The sequence below is a fragment of the Phyllobates terribilis genome, unplaced genomic scaffold (assembly GCF_046119375.1).
Source record: "Phyllobates terribilis strain yellow unplaced genomic scaffold, ASM4611937v1 Scaffold_8__6_contigs__length_399053987, whole genome shotgun sequence".
Lineage (NCBI taxonomy): Eukaryota > Metazoa > Chordata > Amphibia > Anura > Dendrobatidae > Phyllobates > Phyllobates terribilis.
Genome location: NW_027362768.1, coordinates 26,754,154 through 26,768,807, shown reverse-complemented (window position 1 = coordinate 26,768,807; position 14,654 = coordinate 26,754,154). Strand labels below are relative to the sequence as shown.

Here is a 14,654-nt window from a genome sequence, read left to right as displayed (position 1 = left end):
CTATAAAGCTAATAAACCACATATTTCAACTCCATACAATGACACTGCAGGGAGGGTGGATACACCACAAGTGCAGTGGAGCAGGCAAGTGGACACACTGCCATCTTAAAAGAAATATCTATTTCCATTTATGTCTCACAGTCGCCAATGGAGTGGCACGCCAGTGCGGCATTTTACATTGAGCCATGATTGAGGTGGTCTATGGCTGGCACCCTCATGTCATCAAATTAGCAGGAAAATGGTCCTATCTACCGTTCTGTTGTCAATATCTGCCCCCTGGTGTCACTGCTGGTTCATCACTGATATAAACACTGATCATAAGTGAATTTCTTATTATATCACTTTATACATTCAGATATTTACCAGATACGATGGATTAATTCTTCATGTTCAAGAAACAGCTGGGTGGTCACATATAAATGGGACTGGATTAAAGGAAAGCTGTCAGATGATTCATGCAACCCCAAACCTCGGGCAGCATGAATCACGGCCTGGCTGTACGACGTCCTGAGCATTCCAGAAAAAAATATACTTTGAAGATCGAGCTGGGAACCATATCCAGAGATGAGACTAGTCCGGCACTGCCCCCAGGCGACTCTTTCCAGCACTGCTAGAGATAATTGACAGGTCCCTACGTACACACGAGGTAGAGACCCATCAATCACCTGTAGTGGTGCCAGGAGAAGCCGGCCAGGGACCTGCTATGGTGTCCAGCCGGATCTTCAAAGTGTATTTTCTCTGAAATGTCGGAGCGTTCCAAAGTGTGATATATCTAGCAGTAATCGTGCCTTCAGGCTGCCATTTGGGCAGCATAAATCGCTTGACAGGTTCCTTTTAATTTTAATACTGAAAGTGTTTTTCTTTCTTTTCATTAATTTTCTTGGTTCTGTTGAAAATTGTTTATGGAATTCACAAATCTCTGATAAACTCCCTTAGTGCAAAAATAGGAATGTTACATTATGTCTATAGAATGAAAAACCTATTGTGCTATTTATCCCATGCAGGTGGCATCAAGCATTGAAACTAGGGTATTGCCAACACGTCACTTACAACCTCAGATGATGCATTCTGGGACCTGGACCGGCCCTTTCTTCAGACCAAGAGATGATATGACAGGACTGCACTAGACTAACTGCAAAATAGATGTTATCCTATTGTGGACGTTAACATTGCATACCATGTACTCATTACCATGAGCAAGTCATACAGAATGTATTTACTTATGTAGTTGTTCTTATTTATCTATTTTCACCTCTACTTATTACATACCATACTTTATATTTGCAGATATCAATGTGTTGTATTATTCTACTAATATTTTCTTTTCTTATTAGAATATTTGGATTATTTCGGAAAAAATTGTTGTTTAATGCGGTCCTGAGATAATACCTCTAGATCTGTAGGTACCAGGTATGATTCTAGGCACAAATACACTATGGCACATGATTGATCAAAACTGGAGAAAATTTATGTAGTAATTTATTCCCTTTCTAAAAACTATAGTGTGGGGCCACACTCTGATACTCCCACTTTCCAAAAACTTATCACAGCTGCCTGAGGTTTCTTACAAATACCAAAAGTTTTTCAGCAGAATGAATGAAGATCTTTTTCTATGGTTTTCAGTAAAGTGAATATCTGGCTGGAAGACAAGTCTGAAGCCACCAGAACGGTTCCCTCAGGTTCTTTCACTTCAGGTATGTCTGGATGTGCCAGCGACCGCTCTTCCATCTGAGCTGTGATAAGTTTTAAAAGCTCCAAACTTTGCACTCAGGTAGAGCTGTTATTGTGCAAGTTAATCCTCATTAATTTGTTATTTTTACTATGTCCTTTCCAAAACACACAGTTTTTAGAGGGGACAGTGCCGGTGACCATTTACACATCTTGTTTGGAAGCCTCGATATGCCTGCAATAGGGTAAATTTGCACAGATCAAGAAAGTGAGAACCATCTGCAAGAATATATCTATATATCTAAAGTGATCCTTCCTTAAAGAATTAAAATTTAGTCCAAAATGGGCATCTTTGTTTTTTGGGGGTGGGTTTTGGGGGAGAGGGTAAGCATTGGAAGCATTATCACAGAAATGCCAGAGCAGACTTGTGGCAGTCATTGGGCATTTAATTTAATAAATGAAACCATTGAAAAGAAATAAGATGGTGACAAATCTTTTAACGTCTATAATATGCTGTAAAGGTTATTTATTATATTGCTTTTGGGAGTCTTGTACACATAAGGCCTCATTCACACGTTTGTAATTAAACATGTACTTGAACAAAATGGTACCGATGTCATCAGTGTTGCGCATCAGGGTATGGTCTGTGTGACGTATTTACCATCAGTGTGTCATCCATGTGTCCATTTTTACCATCAGTGTTATCAGTGTTTTTTACGCATGAATATAGAAATAAATAAATGACTAAGTTTCTTCTATACTCTGCAATGTTAAACACGGGACAGCACATGGAATTCACACTGGTACCATCCGTATATTTCACGGACCCACAGACTTTACATCCGTGCTGTCGGAAATAAGCGGACAAGTGAATAGCACTATAGATTATAATGTGTATGTGTTGTATCTGTGAAATAAACACAGATAGAATACATACATGCAACACGGACATCTGAATGAGGCCTTAGAGTCTGCCAAACCCGTCGACTTCGGTGGGACCGGTCAACCATTTAGTGTGTATTGGGACCGATTGACTCCACTCTCCCCATAGTGAAAACATGAACGCTCAGCCAAGCAAAACGTTCATGAGAATGGAGAAGGCGGGAGACCGCTGAATGAGCTATGGTATATGGGCACCTTAAGTGTAAATGAGTTTTCTTCACTTGCATGACCACAGGTTGTATAGGAGTTTTTAGAAAGTTGAACAGAAAATGACAAAATGCAGAAAAACGATTACAAAATATGGACAAATTAAAGGTGAATTGAACCAAAAAGCAGAGAGCATTAACTTAATTATGTAAATGAGCAGTACAATTTGGGGTTTAGTTTGGAAATACACAATTAGTGCTGCCCGGTTCCACTAGTACCATTTAGATTAAAGTAAACTTACTAATATATTAATAAAAGAAATCTAAATGTGAAGAATGTTGTCACTAAGGTAAAACATCATAGGGAAAGTCTTGTCACAATGTAGCAGTGACACAATGGGAATATTTTCAATACAGGTATTGAACATTTGCGAGCACAACATGATATACACACAACTTTGTTCTTTGTTTTACAATGATGAGTTTGATTTGTGATGGCTCGATGGCATTAAGGAAAGAGAAAGAGCAAGCACTGCCATCTCCATAACTGTTAACAAACAGCCTGTAACAATAAGTAATACAGCGAACACAGTGCAAAGTACATATGAGCAACACAGTAGCATCTCTCCCACTGAATGAACAACTTCTGATTCATTAAAAAAATGGTGTTTTAGGGTTAACCATAGAGGTTGACCTTAGGCAGCCTATAAGGACAGATGCCCTATTTTCTACAGTTATACTGAGCATCTCTGTGCATTTTGCCCCTTCTCCAGCAAGGCCACCATGAAACAAATGTATAGTCTTCCACATGCAGATATTTAGATCCATATATTTCTAGATATTTATATGAACATATTTTTGGTTTGAATTCTGTTTTTGGCCAACCTTTAAAGAAAACACTCCAAAATGGAAATGCATAGACATACTCGGTTTAACTATATAATGACTTTAAGGGTTTAAGTAGCTTTTTAAGAAATTGTTCTGTTCTCGTTTTTTGTTTTTTTTTCTATCTTTCCAGCCTTGTCTTCTATCTCTCTTTAGAAGCAATGGACCGACCATTTTGGAATCCTCCCATTTGGCTATGTTGAGTTCAGGCAGTGTCCCGTGCAGAATCCTTTGGGGAGTATGTGTAATGTCATTCACAGTTTGAAAATACAAATACCCTGATGCATCACATATTTACTATTAAGAAATGTGATTATTATACCTTTTTTTGACTTTTAAATGTCTTTAAAGTTAAATAATCTTTGTCAAGGTTTGTGCTGAAATCCAAGGTGAATTCGGGAGAGGTCAGGCCCTTTTTGCATGAAGCATTTCAATGAGAAGATTGTTACATGGCACATCACCATTGAGATGTTTATAATATAGATATTCTTCTGCCTGCAAACTTATTGCACGGATTTCTGGTAGTCGTAGCAGGAGCTGCCCAAATTTGTCTGTTTGCTGCGGGTAGTTGCACAGGGTATAGTCCAGAAGAGCCGCATTGATTTGTTCCTGAACTCCCTCTACCAGCTGGAAGTTCTCCAAGTTCTTCACATCTAGAGCACAAATAGGAAAGACACTAATTAGCACACTTCATTATTATAGTCGTAGATGATTAATAATCATTTTTACATAGTGCCAACATATTCTGCACAGACAACAGTGGTGTGAGAGCCTTGACTCTAAAAGCTTACTATCTATGAATATGTGGTAAATGGCCATCAGATGGAGACTCCACCATAACCAAACAGGCGACCTACCACACATTCTTATCACATGGACTATACTTTTATGGACACCATCATTTAACCCAGTTTTCGGTCAAGATTCAACATATTTGATTAATATGAATTATTATAGAAGACTTATAGTAGTAATATTTCATGTATTGTAGACACTATTTTGAAAATGAGGGTTGTCTCATCATAGACAACCGGAAAAATTTGAGAACAGGGCTCCAGAGATCCCCAGCAGTCAGAAGATTTTAAATGAAAACCCAATTAATAATAAAATATGAAAATATCTCATGTATTGAATGAACAAAGCTTGGAGACATAATCGAGATAATATCAGATAAAGTGTTCAGATAACGGTATCAGATAAGTGTATCAGATAAAGCTACAAACGACACATTAGCAATATTTAATCTTCCATTTTGCAAAAAAATTCGCCACACAATAAAAACATGTAACTTGATGGGATATGATAATAGTTGGAGGGGAACCAGGAAAATTTTAAATATATGATTTTGAAGAAATAATAATTGTTAAACATGATCATGGAAATAATTAAATATTTATTGCACCATTTAAATATACCACAATATAATAATCATTAGAGAGGTATACATCAACTATATAATAGAAAAGTAGAAGTTATAGCAATAAAAATGAATATTGACAAAGAATAATCATGCTACAGTGATTATTCTCACCCAATTGCATAATATGGCCTGGCCCCACTCATCACTATTACAAGGCTCGTTTCGCTACATAGCTTCTTCAGGGAGTAATGCGATTTTTGTTTTAATTTCTAATTTTGCCAAAGGGAAATGTAGAATTACATACAGTGTAACAAATGAAAGGCTATCAATATAATACGCTGATGGACATGGTCCAGCAGAGCAGAAGGCACTTCTTATTGGTGTCTCAGTGCCCTGCTTAGCAGGTGGGTGTCTCCCACTATTTTGTCCATATGCCGTAATAGGCTTATGATGAGTTGACCCCTTTAGTCACTAAGAAAATACATATTGTGTGTATATATTATGCATTATATATAGTAATAAGTGACAAGCCACAACCTTTCAGTGCTAATAAGTGATCACTGTCTATATTTCTTCACTTGTGACTCATTTTCTTAGCTAAGTATAACAACTTCTACCTGTGAATAATCACATATCTATGAGAAACATAACTCATAACTAAATGCATGAAATCCTGTAATTTCTACTCCCAGCAAAGTGAAGTTCCCAATAATGAAGTGGTTGGTATTAATTGTTGATAGTGCTTATCTTATGGGATACCGAGAGTTATAATGAAACACAAAATAGCTTAGGTATGTTACCATTAGAAACTCTTTATAAAACTTCAATCAAGCAGAATCAAGGATAGCTTAAATAGAACAAGGTCAAACCCTTTAGTGACACAAAGGTTGTAGATTTTCAGAGCAAGAATATAATATATGGTCGCCTAATGAGTCTCCAGAGTCCTTCCTATCTTTAAACCAGAGCACTGAACAATTCATATCATTCTGGATTAATTTTTCTGACCCAAGGTGAATTTAGAAACCAGTCCGTCACACCGTTAATTCTAATAAAATAAGACAAGAAGTCCTGTTTCTGTGAGACATTTTTCTAAATGATAGCGAAATCCTGGGACAGGCCAAGACTATGCTAATGAACCATCTGCTACACTCAGCTGGAGAGCAAAATGATCTTCACAAGGCACCTCCTCCTAAAATATATATCTCTGTGACTGATCATCAGTGGAAAATAGATGGACTTCTGGCCTTTAACCTTGCAGAAGATTCTCATGAATTTTTATTTTTATATCGAATAGACAATATATCCTCATCCGAGGTGAGCAGAGTGGAAGGTTAAAGTGTCACCTCTTATAGGACGATCGTGAATCAAGGACATTGTCATGTTTCATTGGTTAAGCACAGTCAAGTGACACCGCATCCAAAACAAGACATTTGCATTTGTAAACATATTTGTACAGGCGACGCACTTAAGATCTAATGTCTAAGTGATTTTTTTTTCAGTCTATGACCATATACTGTTTACAATGTATTCCGCTATCACTGACTATAAAGTCACACAGCTAATCTGTAAAAATTTCAGAACACTGAAAGATACATTTTTCATCGAAGTTTAAATAGTTTTTCTGCCACATTTCTTATAAAAATTCATGTGACAGATACATATATTATTGAGGACTCAATAGTACGGAGGTGAAATACCTTCTAAAGTATTGTAGCGTGGGACAAAGTATAAATCAACAAGGAAAATTTAATACGCTGGTTGTGAATTTTCTGTTTTTAGCAGAAAGTGGTAATTAATAGAGATGAGCGTATTGATTTAAGGTGATTTAAATTTGCTTCAAAGTTCACAAAAAAAATTCTGATCTACTAGAACCAGCATTTTTTTGTGATTTGATTCATTTGAATCAAGCAAACAAAATAGCTGGCTTCAATCAATTTTTGCTGGACTCTTTGTAGATTTGAAAAGAGGTTAAAAAATAAAAAATTTTATACCCACCTCACCTCTCCCATGTTCTAACACTGCATCTAATCATCCAGTCCTCACTAACTCCCTCCCACTCCAGTCTTTTCTTCCATCTTCAGTGCCTCTGGTGGGATGACGTGTGTCATGAGTCCTAGTGACCACCCGACGCGCTGAAGAATGGAGAAGACTGGAGATGAAAGAGAAGACTTTAAAGAGGTTGTTGGACCCAAAATCACATTTTTTAAGCTAATCTGTGCTGTATTGTAATATTTTTACTTCTACCTTTTATTCCACCTGAATTTCACTTCATTTCCTGCACCCAATTTGTTCACATCTGGCTCTACCAGACCAGTCAGCTTTCTAGGTTTTTTTTCAAAAGCTCACAGTCAGAGCTAGCCCGCCCCAGACCTCAGTGTCCAGCTCCGCCCTCTGCCCACCCACTACACACTCATTGGCTGTTACCTCTCACCTCTGTCATTCATCGTTGCATTAAATTGATAGAATTGATAGAATGGCTTTTATTTCCACATTGCGCCATTACAGAGTGATTTGGAGATAGCAGTATGTCATATATGATGCTAAGGCTTACAATCTTATTTTGCCACATAATAAGGAACCTGACAGCTGATTCCTACTGCACGACACCCAGGGCAGCATAATCGTTATTCCAAATTAGTTCAAATCATAACTAGAAGACAAAAAAAATCAACATTTTGGCCATAGTTGGCCTTTCTCAAGCATTAAAATACAGAGGAAAACTGTTGACGGGGTGTGTCCAGCCCCTCCAGAATCAGGAGAGAGCTGGTTACATCCCCAAGTGTGGTATCTAGGCAACAATGCAGAATGCTGACAGGGAGTATATTACAAACTCATTCTGCAGCCTAGGTACACACACCAAATAGGAAAAAAGCCTGGGCAACCCCTTTAAGCTGGAGAGGTGAAATGCTAGGACAGGTGAATACAATATTTTTGAACCCCTATATTTATTATACTCTGGGATCTGGAAAGACATCAAAGAAGAATAAATGGCTTTAACCAGCAATTTTATTTTGCGTGTAGTAAATAAATTAGATTCAAATAAAATTATCCAGAGAAAATCTGTCCAGACAAGTAAAAGGTCTAGTGGAGTGGATGTGTGTAAAGTTTGACTAATGTCATAATTAACTTAGGAAAGGTTTTCAGGTGTACAGTCAGTAGTGTAACTTAAAACTTGTGCTCTCCAATGCAAAATGTCCAAAAGGCCCCCAACTATACTATAATAGTATTGGTGTTCTCATATGGGTTATAGGAACTTGGTGGGCACCTTTAGGCTCCAGGGCTTGGATGCGACTGCAACCCCGGCATCTATTATAGTTATGTGCCTGCCTGTAGTTTTACTCAGCTTGCCATGGGCTCCAAAAACCTAGCATGCCCTGGTGGCTTCTCCCATTTGGTTATTGCTGAGAATGTCCTAGTGCAGGGTCCAGAGATGGAGGCTTAAAGGGGCTCTGTCAGCACAGAATGAGTGTTCAAACTAAATACAGCAACTTGGTGCTTCACGGCAGGGCCGATCATTGATATACCTCTTCCCGCCTACTTGCTTTCCATCTATCTCCGCCATTCTCTGGCTCTATGAAGCCAGACCTGTCAATCAAAGAAGAGGGGTGGTGGAGATAAGGGGAAAACAAGCAGGTGGGAAGGTGCATTTAGATATTTGGCCCGCCATGAATCATCAAGAGCCTGTACTTGGTTGGTACAGTCATTCTTTAAAGGCTATGTATTGGATTTTAAATGATCTACAGATTATAAGGTAGCTGTATGCATTAAATTAATGTCATGTCAAACTTTCTGATTTTAGCTGGACCAGACGGCCATCCAAATATGCATGGAGGCATCCTAAATCTCGGTAAGGTATATTACAGAAAGTAACAGGGAGTAATAATTAAAAAAATACTAATATAGGAATATGGTACTGAGATTGGTGAGAACATTTAAGGTCTAGGTCAGGGGTCTCAAACACGCGGCCCGCGGGCCGCATGCGGCCCCTGAGGCTGCTTTATGCGGCCCGCAGGCACAGACCCCTTGACGATCCCGACCAGGTCCAGGAGGAGCCGCCGACAGCAGCGCTGAATTGCCGCACAGAGACTGTTTCCCAGCACTGCATTTCCAATGCCAGCCACCGGCCAATCAGAGGCCAGCAGCTGATATCTGCGTGTCGGCGCAGCGAGTATGACGTCATTGCCATATGCAGATGTCAGCTGCTGGCCTCTGATTGGCCGGCGGCTGACATTGAAAATGCTGTGCTGGGAGACAGTCTCTGTGCGGCAATGCAGCGCTGCTGTCGGCGGCTCCTCCTGGACCAGGTCGGGATCGTCAAGGGGTCGGACTCTGTGGTGCCTGCGGGCCACATCTGCAGGAAGGCCGCCGAGGGAACGGAGGACAGGTGAGAATCATCTTTTTTTTTTTCTATTTTATGTGTGTGAAGAACAGCACAGGGGGCACATAGCCACAACATGGGGACCGGGATGGGGCACAGAGCCACAAGAGGGGACCTGGATGGGGCACATAGCCACAAGAGGGGACCTGGATGGGGCACATAGCCACAGGATGGGGACCTGGATGGGGCACATAGCCACAAGAGGGGACCTGGATGGGGCACATAGCCACAAGATGTGGACCTGGATGGGGCACATAGCCTCAAGATGTGGACCTGGATGGGGCACATAGCCTCAAGATGTGGACCTGGATGGGGCACATAGCCACAAGATGGGGACCTGGATGGGGCACAGAGCCACAAGATGGGGCACATAGCCACAAGATGGGGACCTGGATGGGGCACATAGCCACAAGATGGGGACCTGGATGGGGCACATAGCCACAAGATGGGGAACATTGCCACAGGATGGGGACCTGGATGGGGCACATAGCCCCAAGATGGGGACCTGGATGAGGCACATTAGTACAAGATGGGCGCCAGGATGGGGAACGTTGCCACAGGATGGGGACCTGGATGGGGCACATAGCCACAGGATGGGGACCTGGATGGGGCACATTAGTACAAGATGGGGACTTGGATGGGGAACATTACTACAAGATGTTTTCCATTATTACTATATGATGCTAATTGTAAGACAATATTACTGTATGTGGCCAATTGGGGGAAATAAAATTGTAAAAAAAATAAAAAATAAAATAAAGCATGAAAAAATATTGGGCACTAAAAATGCTGTTTTATATGTAAACTAAAGTAAACACAAAAAAGTGCACGTTTATTATCGCCACATCCATAACGACCCAAGCCATAAAAAAATAAACACGGCAAAAATGTTCAAAAGGTGTATACAAAAAAAATGGTATCACTAAAAATGTCACATTGAACAAAGAATGCGGCCCCCCAAATTCAAATTTTTTCCATGTGCGGCCCATATACCCAGCCGAGTTTGAGACCCCTGGTCTAGGTGAATTTAAAGGGGTTTTCCCACAAACAAAGTACAATTTAATTATTAGTTCTTGGAATAAAAATAAGTTCCTGTGCTGAGATAATCTTATAAATGTACCCCTGCTGTGTACTATGTAACGGCTGTGTCTGACCGTGTTGTAATGTCTGTATACTTCCCCTCACCCACCTCCCCAGCCAGGAGCTATGGAATGATCAGACCATGTTCCGGTACAGTCAGACACAGACATTACACAGTACACAGCAGGGGCACATTTATAAGATTATCTCAGCACAGGAACATTTTAGTTAAACACATCCAATTGTGGAAGTTATTATTATTCCAATATCTATTGATTAAAATGTTGATTAAATTTAACTTTGTTCTTGGGAAACTCCTTTAAGGCCCATTTAAATGGGCCAATAATTGCAAGCACTCATCGGCTTCTGTAAATATGCTGCCAATCAGCCGCCAAATGAGTAAAATGCTTGCTGATTTGCTAGCTAACTGAATCATTCATACCACCATAAAAATGTTATTGGCAGCACATTGCCCAGTATAAATATGGGATATTCTTCCATACAATGCAAGCTATATGGGGACAGAACAATCAAATTAACAATCGTCCTGACACCATACAGTTTTGTCGGCCCAAGAACATAGGGCCATAAACGAGTGCCGATCAACTTTCATGACGCGCCCCTGGGCCTGTGTCGCGCTGCGTTGCGCACGCGGGAGCTTACCCGGAGCCGGATCTGTTTAGGGTTGTAGTCTCGTGGCGGTGACCCGGTCCGTGCCCAGGGAGTCAAACTGGACGGCAGTCTGTTAGCGGTAGAAAATGGTTGATGACTACGCCACCCGTTGAATGCAGCCAGGGGGCTGCTGCTGCAGGGCAGACCGCTGAGGCCGGTGGAAGGATGGTGCAGCGTGATAGTATAACCCCCAACGGGAGGGGTATGGCCTCAGGGCAGCCGACGTGGATGATGGGGGTAGCAGGAACCACTCAGAGACGGTATGGTAGCGTTCAGGGTCTTTACTGGTAACAACGATAGACCCTCCCGGAGTACTTGCTAGCGAACGGGGCCTGGTCAGTCCTTGAGCAGATGGGATCTCCCCTGGCCAGGCGTAGTTGTAGGCCTCCCAAGCTGACTGTACTCTTCTGGCTACCTTGCTAGAAGCTGATGTAAGTAGCCCACGTCCCTGAGTGTACCGTGTGGTGCTCACCCGTATGGCCGGTGACTCGGGGCCTTCTAATGGCTTCCGCTCCACGATGGCGGTGCTGGTCCCACGCGTGTGACCGGGCCTTCGGGCTTCTGGGCCAGGGGACCTGAAATCCCCTGCCTGACGGATTCTGCTGCTGGGTAGAAGTTAGTCCCCACAGCCTCGGACTCCGGGTCCGGTAAAGAATCTTCTTAGTCAGGGCGAGCTCTTTAGCTGCCAGCCCCTGACTCCTTGTGACTCTGCTGCTTCCTATGCTGCTCTTGTCTCTACTCTTCCTGGACTCACTAACCCTGCCTCAGCCCCGGGTTTATACAGGGGAAGTTCTTCCCCTCCCAAGGCTGGGCAGGAGGTGTGGCATGCACAGGATCCCTGACCAAAGGACCTCCCACCTGCTCTCAGACGTAATATCTCTATCACTGTGACAACCAGACCCCTGGGGTGTCACACTCCCCCCTAGTGAAATTTAGTACTCCGGGACTAAACACTTTTTAGAAAAATATAACAAGGTATATCAAAGAACAATAAAATACAATAAGGAAACACAATAAGATGGTCACGGATGTCCGCAACCGGGTGCAGTCTTTGAAGAAAAGCAAAGGTGTCCATTTCACCAACACAGGGAGACGTAACCAGGTAGGGGTCTGTCCTACCCCGAGTCCTTAACAGTCTCTAGTCCATCCTGGGTTACGCTCCAACTATATACAAAGGATTCCCGGTAAATCCACCGAAGACTCCTAAAAACAACTAGAAACACAAAATTACACACAAGCAACAATAAACAGGTAAACATTGTAAAACAACTTAAACATTTAGATCCTCCAACGTGCGGGTAACTGGCCTCTAGTGGCCCTAGTGGACCTACGGAGCTGACTGTCTGGCCCTGAACTACAGGGTGTAGGAGCTGTCAAGGGTAAACTGGGCAGCTGTCTACCGGCTCTTTGTCTCACTAGGGGTACGGCAGGCTCACTATAAGCAGAGGGTGGATTCTCCTGTTCCGCTTGGGTGGAGTCTTCTGCCTCCTGGACCGGCTGCTCTTCCAGCTCTACCCGTTGCTCCGTAGGTTCTTGGGATGATGGTTGGAGGAAGGTGAGTACGGGTACCACAACTGCACCATTGACTTGAGTCCAAGACCGAGGGAAGTCCCCGAGCACGGTACTAACCATATCTTCCCTTTCTTCCACGGGTCGATGGTCGTCCTGTTCCTCCTCAGGGTTCCTCAGTTGTTCGGGGCACTTCTTCAGGTGGTCCCGGGATACAATGGCTGTGGTTTCCCCTCCGTCTTTACTGATGGTACAGACCTTCGGGTTCTCGTGGCTTGAGGGCAGTACGGTGTACGGGTCCTTCTCCCACTGGTCGTCCAACTTGTGGAGCCGTCTCTTCCTCTTCAAGACCTGCTCTCCGGGTACCAGGGGAACAGCGGGAGCATACTGGTTGTAAGTCTTCTCTTGTCTTTCCCTAGCCTGACAGAGACTTCGCTCCACACTCTCCTGTACTTTCCGGTACTGCTGCTGCCTCTCTGTGTCCCAGTCTGTTTCTGGTGAAGTGTCCTCGGGCGTCAGGACTCCCATTTCCAGGTCAACAGGTAACTTACCAGGTCTTGCCCTCATTAGGTAAGCCGGGGTACAGTTGGTGGAACCTACCGGGATGTGGTTGTATAGGTCCACCAGATCGGGCAACTTCTCAGGCCACAGACTGCGTTCTTCCAGGGGCAACGTTTTTAGAAGATCCATTACCACCTGGTTCATTTTCTCACAAAGTCCATTAGTTTGCGGATGGTAGGGTGTCGTCCTTATCTTCCGGCAGCCATACAGATTGCAGAATTCCTGGAAGACCTCCGCTTCAAAGGCAGGTCCCTGGTCCGTCAGCACTTGGTCCGGGTACCCGTGTGGACGGCAAAAGTGCTGCTGGAAGGCTCTAGCTGCTGTTCGAGCCGTTAAGTCCTTGACGGGGACGACAACCAGAAACCGGGAGTAATGATCCACGATGGTTAACGCGTAGACGTAGCCACTTCTGCTGGGGGTCAGTTTTACATGATCCAAGGCTACCAGTTCCAACGGTTGCCGGGTGACGATGGACTGCAGGGGAGTCTTCTGGCTGGCCCGGTCCTTCCTTCTCAGATTGCACGGGCCACAGTCTCTGCACCACTTCTCGATGGTTCCCCTCATGCCTACCCAGTGGAACCGCTCGCGCAGCAGGAACTCCAGCTTTTTCCACCCGAAGTGTCCAGCTCCGTCGTGGTATGCCTCCATCACCATGGCTGCGTCTCTTCGTGGCACCACTACTTGCCAGAGTAGTTCATGCGTCCTGGAGTTAACCATTCTGCGGCACAACTTCCCCTTGTAAAGGAACAGTCGACTCTTCTCTGCCCATAGTTGTTTGGCTTCCTCTGGAGCGTCTGATTCCAGGCTAGCCTCCGGGCGAGTCAGCATCTCCTTCACCAGTCGGACGGCAGGGTCGCTGTCTTGCGTTTCCGCCCAGTTGTAGTGAGGTAAGGGGTTCAACGTAGCAGCCTGCTTACTCCTTACCCGGTGGGAATACTGGATAGTCCCATGACGGTGGAACGCAGGGAGTTCAACTTCTTCCAGTCCCTCCGGATCTTCTCCTCCGTCCGGCAGGTTGGGCATCCTGGACAGGGCGTCCGCGTTGGTATTGGAGCGCCCTGCCCGGTATTTAATTGTGAACTCGTAGTTGGACAGACGGGCCATCCACCTCTGCTCCAGGGCACCGAGTCTTGCCGTGTCCAGGTGTGTCAGCGGGTTGTTATCCGTGTATACGGTGAACCGGGAAGAAGCGAGGTAATGCTTAAAGCGCTCGGTGACTGCCCATACCACGGCCAGGAACTCTAGCTTAAATGAGCTATAATTCTCGGGATTCCTTTCGGTGGGTCGCAGTTTTCGGCTGGCATAGGCGATTACTCGCTCTTTCCCCTGCTGAATCTGGGACAGTACGGCTCCTAGCCCGACGTTACTGGCGTCGGTGTAGAGGATGAAGGGCTGGCTATAGTCTGGATACGCCAAGATTTCATCCCCCGTGAGGGCCATCTTCAGCTGGCGG

At 43.7% G+C, this 14,654-nt stretch overlaps 1 protein-coding gene across 2 annotated transcripts in view; it reads right to left on the bottom strand.

Moving 5' to 3' along the window:
- Positions 1 to 325: 325 nt before the first annotated feature.
- NR5A2 (nuclear receptor subfamily 5 group A member 2) overlaps positions 326 to 14,654 on the bottom strand; it is a 193,295-nt gene continuing 178,966 nt past the window's right edge. For both annotated transcript variants that reach the window (XM_073642890.1, XM_073642889.1), the window contains exon 7: positions 326 to 4,294. In XM_073642890.1, the coding sequence (XP_073498991.1) occupies positions 4,047 to 4,294 (248 nt within the window). In that variant the 3' untranslated portion in view covers positions 326 to 4,046. The remainder of the gene's footprint in view (positions 4,295 to 14,654) is intronic.